Consider the following 12,186-nt stretch of genomic DNA (forward strand, 5'->3'; position numbering starts at 1 on the left):
TCTGTGACAGTCCTAAGTATAGAGGTGAGGGTGAGGTTTACATTACACAGCTTTGTGAACTTGGCACAACAGTTTTTCTCCTCCTCCTCCTTCCTCCTCCCTTCTTCATCATCGCCTTGAAAGGCATTATGTCATAGAGAGAGGAAGGAGGCTTGTCTCCTGCGGTTTTCGAGGCGTACGCGAGAGAATTAAGTAACACACAGGCCCCGGGAGCTGTCTTTCGCTCCGTGACCAATAGATGGCGGCCAAAGCGCCTAGTCAGGCTTTGCTGCGCCATTAAGCAACCGCAGAAGGAAGTGCTCAACACCATCTTCTTTCCCCTCCCCTTCTCTCTTCCGTCGGCTGAGGACAAGAATGAGAGAGAATGAGCCAGAGAGACACCCTGGTGCATTTGTTTGCTGGAGGGTAGGTTTAAACGACAATTAAACTTGACCTTTGGGTAGGGCAGAAGAAGCACGTGAGAGCTGAGCTTGTGAGGAAGGGACGGGCGGGCTCAGGCCTGATTTTCATGGGGACTGTCAGGGAATCAGGGTGAGTGGATGGGATGCGCAACTCTAAGAAGCAAGAAAGGGTGGTTCTGTTTTAGTTGCTGTCGGTGTGGGGTTTTTGAGTATGAGTAAAGGAAAAAGTCAGAGGAGCCGTCCATTCTGTTTCTCTGTGAATTGCCGCAGCTACTCCCCAGTTGCGGGGGTGGGGTGGGGGAGTCACTAGTCAGTGCACGTCTATAGTTCTGAGCATGAGCCTGCACGCTTGCTTGGGGATAACCCCGTGTGAATCCAGAGAGACTAACTCCTGAGTAAAACAGGCGCAAGGAATGGACTACAAAGACAAGCTACAGTGGTGGGAACGAAGGTTGTGGCTAGCTGGCTTTATTAGGGTTTAACTGTTTTAGACCCTGACTGCACGGAGCTCAGAATGATGTTTTATCCTCCCATCCATCCTCTGAGGTAGGTTTGGTTGAAGGAGAGTGAGTGGCCCAAGCTTCATGGATGATTTGAGGTCAGATTCTCCCTGTTGTTTCAGCTACTGCACCACTGGTTTTAGCACATTTCAGTATCTTTTTTTAAAGGACTGTATTTCTTTCCATTCACGGTTCACATCTGATTGTGCCGAAACAATTGTAAGAAGTGGTATTCAAATCTGTGGAAAAATAAATTCAACCCCCACCCCCCCTTTATAGGGCAAAAATACTTCCCTGCGGTATAGTTTGCCTGCTGTCTCTGTATGAATCACAACTCTGATTTGTCTCCTTTGAACTGGCCTCTGCTTGAACTGGATACTTTTCTGCACCTCAGTATCATATTTGATTATTCCTGATGCAAGGAAAAGGCAAAATTACCCGGCCTTCCGGAGCAGTGATTTATGCAGAAATACATGGGTACTTTCTATTTGTTTACATTCTAAAATGTGCATCTTTTGTGTACCCACAGTTCTATTTTAAAAGCCAACAAATTAGTAACTCCACTATCAGAAAGCTTTGGCTTAAATTAGTGTTTTTTGAATTTAAAAATCAAGGCCCTGATATTTGGGTTTTAAACTATTGTAGTGCGAGGAGTCAGCCACTGGTTCTTTTCTCTATCAACAGCTGTTAGCACAGGTAGTTATATGCACGACTTTTTTTCAGGGGGAGCTCGGGGGAATGGAGTTCCGGCACCTCTTGAAAATACTCGGCAATAGTGCTTGAAAATAATATGATTTCAAAGAATCCCATGTTTCTTCTTCATTTTCCATTTGAGAGTTCCGCCACCTCTTTTCCCAGAAAAAAACCCCTGGTTATATGGAACTTCCATGTTCAGTTAACCTCAGAATATCATTTTCTAGGGAAGTAGGAAAAAGAAAGCTGATGTAGGAAGTAGGAAAAAGAAAGCCCTTGCTGGAAGTATCTAGGTAGCCATTGTTGGAAACAGGCTGGCGAACTTCAGGTTAAGGGCTCTTAGGATTTTATTATTCTGGTGCAACCAGATTCTGTACAGTACTAATTATCCCTTTTGACATCTGCAGTAGGAGGAAAGGATATTTATCTTTGCAGGCACCAGATGGTTAACAGTGTTTGGAGAAAAACAGTTCTGTGCAGCTGATGTATTTATAAAAAGTGGCTAGATCCCATGCAGAACTATTGCTTGGATCAAAAATTAACCTAGAAAGTCAACCCAGGCATTGACAAATTAATGGGATGAGACACATAATTGTAGTAGTCTGAAGCACTTGAACACCACAGGATCAGAAAGCAGAAAACTGAGTACTCTTGCATTTTATTTTGTTAGGTTGTGTTTCGTTTTTTACATATCCTGTTTATTATTGGAAATGTTGAACTTTCAACTAGATGTGTGGGAAATCCATTTTATAAACAAATACAGTCAGTTGTACAATGCAGAGTTGTACATTCCGATTTGGGTAACAGCCTCCCCCCTTCCCAGTCTAACACAGTTCTGTACAGAGTTGCTACAGTCTAAATCCACCGAGAAGTAACTCCACAGAATCGGCGTGTAGCTGTGGAACAGGGAAGAGGCGGGTGGCTTGCTCCGCGTAGCGCAGGAGGATGCTGATAAATGTTGCTCAATCGTTAACAAGGACAGTTTCTTTCCTGTTGGTGTAAAGGAGTTGCAGATACAGGCAAGCGAAAGCAGGTCAATCCCTCCCCCGGTAGAGCCAAAGGTAGAAAGATAACTCTTTAAGCCAGCAGATAAGGCTGTTCCGCCAGGGAGTCCATTTGATGCTAAGGCACGCGGCCTAGCCCCTCTCTCCTTATTCGTCTTCCAGGCAAAGCAGCTGTAAGCAGAAGCCCCGGCTCTGGCCCTTCTCCCGCTTCCCTCTTCTAGAGAGCAGGCGAGAGTCGCGTTGCCCAGGCGCCCCGTTGCAGGCCAGCATTTCTTCGGCTGCCGGATACGCCCGTCTCCATTGATGAGCTGGGGGCTCTGATCACGTGCGCAAGGCCTGATAAGCCCTGAGTGGTGACGTCGCGGGCGCTCCAGTGCCAATGGCAGCGTCTGTTTATATTGGGCCTCGTTTCATAGGCAGAAGCTGTTCGAGAGCTTCGCTGCTGGCAGTTTCTGTATCCTCGTTTGCTGCACCTAGAGGAGGACTTTTTGTGTTGCTGGAGTGGTAACCGGGCCTCCGTCTTCCGAAAATGTAACACAACCCTTGTTGGGTTGTGTTGTGTCCTCTAAACCGAATGGCAGCCTTGCCTCAGTTCAAAATAGCAGAGATTAGATCCTTATCCTCTGCCTTCTCCCTGTCCTCCTTTCGGGGATAAGCATGAGAGACGATGAACCAAAAAGATACTTGTGTGCATCTGTTTGCAGGAGGGTAGGTGAAAAAAACTCTGTGTTTTGTGTTTGGCTTTGTAAATATTGTCTTGGACATTATCCTGCTGGGTTGTTTCTGTAGCTTGGAACTTCCGTGTGCTGTCTGTTGCTGCAAGTGTGATCCTACTGGGTAGTTTCTCTGTTGTTTTGTATGTCAGGTTTAAATTGCTTATGCTCTGTTTCAGCATTTCTTTTGCTCTGTATTGGATTTCTGCTGATTTTAAATCTTAGCGAATTTGCATTCATAGATCCTGTTACATTGTTTATTGAAAGGTCTTTGAAATTAACTGCTGACTCCCACTGTGTAAACCACCTTAAGTCTCAATGAGAAAGATAGATTATAAATAATGAAAATAAATGTTCATTTGTATATAGTGGGAAGCAGAGGCGTGCAGAACCTATTGGGTAGTGTTTATGTCATGGATATGGAAGGCAGAGAGACATGGGAATGGTATTAAAAGTCAGAGATTCACGTTGCTTGTTTTTGGACTAAAGTTTATATCATCTGTATGCTTTTGTTGTGAGGCCTGTGAATAAGGTAATAAGTTTTAGAGGCTAGGAGTGTAAGATTACTACATAAAAAATAAAAGGCTTATAGCACCTTAATGTCTTAAGCATATCATTTACATGGGAGTAGATTCTATTTACAATAATGGGACTTACTGTTTCTCATTAAACTTGAATTGCTGATGCTCTACAAGCTTACAGGAATAGGCATGAACAAGGTTTGACTCCAGTAGCCCCTTAAAAGACCAACAAGATTTTCCAGGATATTTTTTGAGAGTCTGATGATGGGTGCTATGCTAATCTACTACAGACCAACACAGCTAACCAGTTGAAACTAGGGATAGGCATGCTGGTCTGTAGAAGCAAAAAATAAACAAGTCTTGGGGCGCCTTAAAAACTAACAAGCTTTTTATTCTAACGTAAGTTCTTGTGTACTAGAATCCACTTCATCAGCTCTTTCAATCTTCAAGGAGCTGAATGATTTCTCTTTTGAAGGTAAACATCTCTAATGCAACATTACGGTGAGCAGTGCTATATTATTTCAAGAAAATAATTAGTAAATAAGGCTAAAAAGAATTACATATTCCTTCCCTCCCCGTCACAACAACACTATCCCTGTGCATGCATCAAGGTCTTCCTTCTGGAGTGGTCTCTGGCATTTCTGAAGCAACTTGCTAACGTACTCTGGAGTACTATGGAAATTGTGCAAATCTTGTGTTAGAGAGATTGAGGCAATAATGCTACATGTTATTTGGGAATAAACCACATTACGTTCTGAGAGATTTTCTTCAGAGAAAGTAAGGATAGGTTTTTATATTTTGTGTATACTGGAAATAAGAGTTCTTAAAGAACATTTCAGGTAGAGAAAAAGAGTGTGGCAAAGAATGTGTAGCAAGGTTATTCTGAAACAGAAAGAGTTGAATGTGATCATGCTTTACGTGGATGGAATATTTTTAACATGAGCAGTCATTAAGGTCCAAATCAATTGCTTCTGTTTTATTTTTTAAAAGATGTGCTACAACCCTTTTTGGACTCTCTGTCTCTGTCTGTCTATCTAGAACATGCTTGGTGGATAGGAGTGTGGTAGCAGCCCCCCTCCCCGACCCATATACGTTACTGAAAAGCTTCTGTGCATATAAAAGTGTATGTATGTAGCTGTTTCCACATGATCAGGAATTCTGCCAGTTACACACATGACAGGCTTCTCTACATAGGTCCTGTAAGCATGTTTTCCACCATAGTTAGGGTGGGGTTAACCACTACAGTCCCACCATCCTTCGTGCACATTGAGACCATATAATTTATAGTATGAAAAGAGCTATACAATTGGCTTTCTTGGGAATGTTTATGTGTGGAAATACAATTTCATCCAACTTCTTTTTTTTAGAGGACTCTTTATCATAGAGAGCATTATTTAACTGCAGTGCCCTGGGATGCAGATCTTCTGAAATCAATTTTCTGTTAGACACCTTTTTTAAAAAATGTGGAGATGCCCCTAAATGGCCTGTGAACATTAATTAAATGTCAAATTGTTATTTTGTCCATGTTTCTTTCAACCTGCTTCTAATTCAGTAATGCAGTTTCCACACTGATCACTTCACAAACACACACAAGCTCATAATGTGTTTGGGCTCCCTTGTTTGGTTATTATGTTTCCTATCCAAATCTCCCTGTGATGTGTTAGGAAGGCCAGGCAACATCTGCCTTTCTCTCAGTCTCTTTCTGCCACCAGGTTCCCTGCACCTCTTGCCACAGAAGAGCATTTTACTTGGAGATAAAGACCAGGATTATCTCTCTAGAGATAATCAGGACCAGATGCACGTGACTTGATTCTGAAGCTAGTAATTTTCCTCTTTGTCTCTTCGGTTTGGTCTAGAATTTCTCTTGTGTGTTTCAAGGTTCTTTGAAATTGGTCAAAGTTCATGTTGTGTAGAAAGTGCTTTAGAGAGCTTATGTTGTTGAGTAGCGGTTGTAGGCTTGTTGACCCTAATTCTGGGTCAGCATAGCTGGGGGGGGGAAGCATGTAGTCACATGGGGGGAGAAGCATGTAGTCACATGGGGGGGAGCATGTAGTCACATGGTAAGCAGAGTGAAAGTAACTTGGAAGTATGCATCCCAGCTATTTTTTGTAATGTAGCTGGTAAGAAATGCTCTGGATCCCTTCATCTAGTTGCATGCTTTTCTTAGTTCATTTTCTTCACTGATCATTAAAAAAAGTTTTTTTTTTAAATGGCCACTGCCTTTTGTGTAATATGGGTACAGTCAGAATATCTGTGTTTAAAAAATAGTAGGGAATTAAGAAAACAAATGTCAGCAGCAAAAAGAAGCATACTACATTTCCAACATTTCTTAGTTCTTTGATGTGAAGAAATTCCTTTTTTGAGACTAGCTAGTATTTTTATATGGCATTTGATTTAACAGCTTGTGAGGGTTTTGGGGGGGAGGGGTATTACTTTTAGTCAAACAGGCATGTGATGTGAGATCTCTCCTGTTGGTTTACTTTTGACCACCCTTCCTGCCCTACCTATCTTGATACCATTGGTTGATTATACTCTAATGTGGGCTTAATATTTAAAATGATGGAATGCCTTTTAAAATTTTATTTGGTAGTTTACACACAGCTTTTTGCACACAGTCAAAGGCTGAAAACAAACATGATACAAGCAAGATATTCTACTTTAAGAAATTCTGGGGCAAAAAAAAGCAAATTCCACTCAAAACTTTCATGAATAAGTGTGTTTTTAAGTGATGTTGAACAGCCTGTAATGAGAGAGATTAGCAAAGCTCCATTTCCACATTTTAGGAGCAGGTGCTGGAAAGACTGTAATTGCCAGCAGCACAATTTTGTCGATCTGTATTTACTGTCTTTTGTGTTAGTTTTCAATAATTTTCATGAATATTGGAAGCTCCCAATTTTGACCCTTCCCCCCTCCCCTCACATGTGTGCTTATTGCTTGACTCTTGAAATTCTGAGAGCCAATATGGTGGTGTGGCTGGAGTGTAAGGCTAGGATCTGGGAGATGTGGATGCAAGACCACACTCTGCCATGAAGCTTGCTCGATGAAATAGGGTCAGGAGGACGCTCAACATTGTTATCACAACAGTCCTGAAGTAGGCAAAGTAGAGAGAGAAGAGTCATAGAGGCTACCCTGTCCTATAATAATAACAGTTCATTTGTATAACATTTTTTCTAGACAGATTAGTGCCCTGCTCAGAGTGTTGTTGTTATCCCCACAATAGAGCTGGGGAGCTGGGGCTGAGAGTAGTGGCTTACCCAAGGTCACCTGGAGAGCTCATGGCAGTAGTGGGGCTGGTACCAGGAGAGTGCTGACACACAGCCCAACTAATTGAGCTCTGTGCTGCATCAGAAGTGAGGTATATCAGTGCAGTAGATATTTGTTCATACATTTCTTACAATAAATAGTCTTGCTTCAGTCCTCTGAAATTACACAGTGGTCCCATTACTAAAGTAGTGCCACAGTGTAATCCATCTTGGGTTTTAGTGAGAAAGGCAGACTATAAATAAATAATAATGGTGCTGTGCACCCTATGCGTGTGTCTCTTTTCTGTGTTTCTGTGCATTCTTGTGAACTCTTTACTAGATGTCTTACATTACGCACAGTTTATAGGAAAGGAACTGAATTGATGGAGGAGCAGACAGAGGGTAGGGCAGATCTTTGAAAATGGCTTCAGAGTTTGTGCAGCAGACAGATTGAATTCTGGTTGGCAATGAGAAAGTTATTTTGTGCCAGCTGGGACATTCATTTTTGTAAATTATGTAGCAGTTTTAACAAAGGGTCCCCCCCCCCCCCTTCAGTGTCTTGGTAGCAATGTAACCATTCTTCTGAGTTGCTATCGGTTTATTATCCTGGTCTTTCTTTAGGCTGTGTTGCTAATTGTTTACTTGTAGAGTTCTAAAGACTTGTGAAGTTTAGTTGCCTTATGACTTAACCAGATTTTTAGTGATTATCAGTTTCTTACAGTTCATTCATCGTCTCCTACCATAGACTAAAAATAAATAGCAAAAAACAGTATTATGATCTGTAATGGTTGTATTTATTCTGTGTAGGATCAAGGATGTTTACAGTTATAGCGATATGGGAGAAATGTTTAGCCATTTTTTGATAATTCAGAGGGTTGATGAGGGGGATAAATAATAAAGTGCAAAGCCTCAGGTTTTTCAGTGTGAGCAGAGAAGGGCCTTGGCAAGTATAGAATTTGGAAGACTGCTGCTGGAGATTGAGCCAACCACAAAATGTCAGAGAGATCATGCATAACAAACAGAGAGCCGGTTTGCTGTAGTGGTTAAGAGTGTGGGACTCTAATCTGGAGAACTGGGTTTGATTCCCCACTCCTCCACTTGAAGCCCAAGGATGTGAAGCCCCAAGCTGTGACTAGCCCAAGGATGGCCTTGGGCTAGTCACAGCTTCTAGGAACTCTCTCAGCCCCACCCACCTCACATGGTGATTGTTGTGGGGATAATAATAACATATTTTGTAAACCGCTCTGAGTGGGCTTTAAGTTGTCCTGAAGAGCGGTATATAAATGAAATGTTGTTGTTGTTCAACATTTCAAGCAGAAGCCCTGTTTAATAGGATGCCTTTGAAAATGAACATGTTGATTAAAAACATTTTTTTGCACCTACAGAGCTTATCTTCATTCATGCAGTGAAGATCCTTGTGCTGTAGTGGCAGCTTCTGCCAATGCAACTTTTAAAAAAATCCACATGGCCAATCAGATCTCCACTGGCTAATCAGAAGCTCTGCTGGGCAAAAAAAACACTTTCTAAAAACAGTAGGCAGGTACCATGTTGGTCCCAAAAATCGAATTAAAATGTTCTGTTTGTTGTTGCAATTACAAGAAATTAAACCAACAACTATGTTTTAATATTAATTCTTATTTATTTTTGTTTTGCTTGACTGTCTTGTCTAGGGAGAATTTTTGACCTGGATGATGCAGTCATGAGGAAATAAAACTGGCAGGGAATTTTTCCAGTCATCTGGTAAAACAACTTGCAACAGCCATCCCCCCCCCCCCACACACACACATTTTTCTTTCCACAAGTCTCTAGTGTCACTTGCTGTCTGAAAAAGAGTAAGAGATGCAGAATTATGCCTAAAACCAAGGTGTGGGTTAGGGATGACCCAGTTTGTCTGTGGAAGATGTAGGGTATAGGGACGCATTCTTAATATTGTGTTTGCTTGCCTGCTTTGGATCTCCAAATGCAAGCTGCTGCCTGTTGTACCGTAATGACTACATTCTCTCCTATGGACCATGAAATGCTGTCTTCTGAATCCATTGTGTAATATTACCTTATACTTTGGAGATCAGCTCTCTGATCTAGGCAGATGTTTTAATTTGAAAATGATGGCTGTTCACAAAAGCAATACTTGGCCTCCAAGTTTTGAAGCTATCCAAATGCAGTCATGTGTACTATCCCACTCCAGCTAACTTTTTTGGGGTGCTGCATGTTTCCTTCTGCATGCTGTGCAAGTCTGCCTGCATCTTTTGTATGCCAAACATCCTCCTATGCGCACATTTAAATTAGTATTTCTGTGATTACAAAATTGTTGTGTCTGCCTAAGAACTTGGGACCCATTCTCTTATTTGTCTGGGGTTTGACAGGGAGAATGTCAGTGTACAGTTGCTGAGAATTTGGTCCCCTTTGGATGGGGGGGGGAAAGTTACAGATCAAAATGTGTTTTCTATAGAGTTGACCTTTTAAACTTTGGATAGGCCCACCTCATCAGTCTAGCTAGGATGAACTAAAAGCGTGTGGCGGGGGAGCTTCAGGGCAAGTCTGATGCCTTGATTTAGCTGTATTTTCAACAGAAGGCAAGAAATATGAATTGAATATTGAGTCCACATGGAAGGAATTCTGACTGTCTCACATTATGGTGTTAGTCTCAAGCACTGTTACTTTTAAAAATATCTCATCACCTTTAATGCTAACAAGCATAATAAGGTATATAGATTTAACTTCTCATTTGTTGTGAGGGAAAATTATGTCCCTTTTGTGACTAACATAGCAAGTCCAGTCATTATAAGTCTAGTTGACATAAACTCATTTGATTTCATTATAAACCAAAACTTTCTTCTACTAAATGAGAAAAGAATATCAATACAATAAAGGACCATTGACCTATTGCCTCTTTGTTTGTTTTTTGGAAATCTCTAACTGAACTTTAGAAAATATTTAAAGAAATTATGACTGGTCTTGCTTGTCATAATGTTGTTTTACTCGCACACAATTTCTTGTTACTAGATTATGAAAATTATCTTTGAAATTATGTAGCACATACATGACAACTATGTATGAAATTTTTAAAAACTACAAAGCTCTCAGCCTTACAAAAGTGTGATATAATAATAATAATAACAACAACAACAATAACATTCGATTTATATACCGCCCTTCAGGACAACTTAATGCCCACTCAGAGCGGTTTACAAAGTATGTTATTATTATCCCCACAACAAAACACCCTGTGAGGTGGGTGGGGCTGAGAGAGCTCCAGAGAATTGTGACTAGCCCAAGGTCACCCAGCTGGCTTCAAGTGGAGGAGTGGGGAATCAAACCCGGTTCTCCAGGTTAGAGTCCCGCCACTGCCGGCACCAGGGTTTCTCGTGCCTGCGGCTATCCCCCACGTGCGTCACCGACTGCGGATGACATCATCATGTGATGACATCATCATGCAGCGCAAGCCGGGGGCATTTGCCAGTGGATGGGTGGGGTGGCGGGCGGAGGCTGCTCTGCGCTCCGCACGCTGCCCCGGCAGCGGCTAATGGCTACTGTGCCCGGCTGGGGGCGTGTGGCGGCAGCAGCGCGGGGCTGGCTGGCTGCAGCAGCTGCGGCCCAGCCACGCCAGCTCCGTAGCGCATGCCTCTGCCCCCAACACCCCCTCTGGTGCCCCTCCGGTGCCCTTGCGCCCTGAGGCCACCGCCTACCTGGCCTCAGTGGGTGCACCGGCCCTGAGTCCTGCGCTCTTAACCAGTACACCTAACTGGCTCTATATAAGGGATAAAGAGGGGGAATACCTTTTGGAGTCTGTGTATTTAATACCTTCTTGCTTATCTCTTTAACTGCCATCCAGACCTGAAAACTAAGCATGAACCCTTGAGCATGGACTTTCTCACATATAATGAATCCTCAAAAGTTCAATCAGAATAATTCTGTTTAATTGCAACTGTATAAATAGAGCCATTTTAGCCCTCTCAGATCTTTATTTCACTTTTCTTTTTTGATGCTGTCCAGTCATTAGTCATTCAGCTAGTACCAATTATTTTGCTTGGCCTGACCATTAACAAGCAATGTAAAACCAACCAGAGTGACTATACCTCACATATTGGAAATTGTTTCAATGAATACAGTAAAAATGCTGTGATTTTTTTAATGCCATGCCATGATTTTTAAAAAAAACCCATGAGCTGCTATTTTATAAGTTAAAGTTGATGGAATATTGAAAGGAGTCCCACATAGGATACAACACTTATGAGAGAATGCATCTAGAATGTTTTCAAGTAAATACTGAAATTGCTAGTCTCCTTAGTAAACAAGCGACCAAGAAAACAAATATAAAATAATAAAACAGAATCTTGAACATAGAGCCATATGTTCCATTAAAAGACTCTTGGTCTCATTTTATGCCCCGGGTCCTGGCACAGTGGTTTGTTTGAATCAAAATAACACTTTCTGCTTCTTTATGAGTTCTTTTGGTATTTTAGTAATACTTTTTTTTATTTTACACACTGAAAAACATATCCAACAGAGGGTTCTAAAACAATTCAGTGAAGACAGGCACGCTATAAATACAATGTTTACAATTCATTTGAGACAGCAGAGTGTAAATAACTGGTTTAATTGCTTCCTTTAAGTATTTCATGAAAACTGATATTATCTATCTGATTCATCATTAGCCTCCAGACATCAATGTTTTTGAAGGGTTTCATTTTAAATAAGCTGTCAATTGGATCATAGAAAACATATCTTTTAATTTCTTTAAACACTCTTTTTTACTTGGAGGGAGCTTTTCTTCCACTGTCTGGCATAGATAATACAAGCAGTTGTAACTTAAGTACATATAGAACCTGTTCTGGAAGAGAAGACAGCATATCTACAACATAATTTAACAATAATTCTGGTGTGCAAGCGATTGTATATCCTACACCAGCTGAAATACTTGCAACTATTGTTTTCCAATATTTTACCGCTTTCCAATACTCACACCACTAATAAAAAAAGTGGCAGTATTATTGCTTGGAACCAACAGTTCTTCATGATGTTATATTATTTGCTGACAAATACCATTGGTTTGCAATTTTAATTACATTCTGTCTTAAAGATTCACTGAAAAAGTTGATCCTCTTATAAACA

General features: G+C 41.3%; 1 protein-coding gene across 2 annotated transcripts in view; it reads left to right on the top strand.

Annotated features, from left to right (window-relative positions):
- Window positions 1–345: 345 nt before the first annotated feature.
- SLC25A36 (solute carrier family 25 member 36) overlaps window positions 346–12,186 on the top strand; it is a 58,622-nt gene continuing 46,781 nt past the window's right edge. Inside the window, exon 1 of one of the 2 annotated variants that reach the window (XM_054982219.1) lies at window positions 346–405. In XM_054982219.1, the coding sequence (XP_054838194.1) occupies window positions 365–405 (41 nt within the window). In that variant the 5' untranslated portion in view covers window positions 346–364. Of the gene's footprint in view, window positions 406–3,219; window positions 3,307–12,186 lie in introns of those variants that run through there. The other variant, XM_054982220.1, reaches the window with a different exon arrangement.

This window comes from Eublepharis macularius, chromosome 6 (assembly GCF_028583425.1).
Source record: "Eublepharis macularius isolate TG4126 chromosome 6, MPM_Emac_v1.0, whole genome shotgun sequence".
Lineage (NCBI taxonomy): Eukaryota > Metazoa > Chordata > Lepidosauria > Squamata > Eublepharidae > Eublepharis > Eublepharis macularius.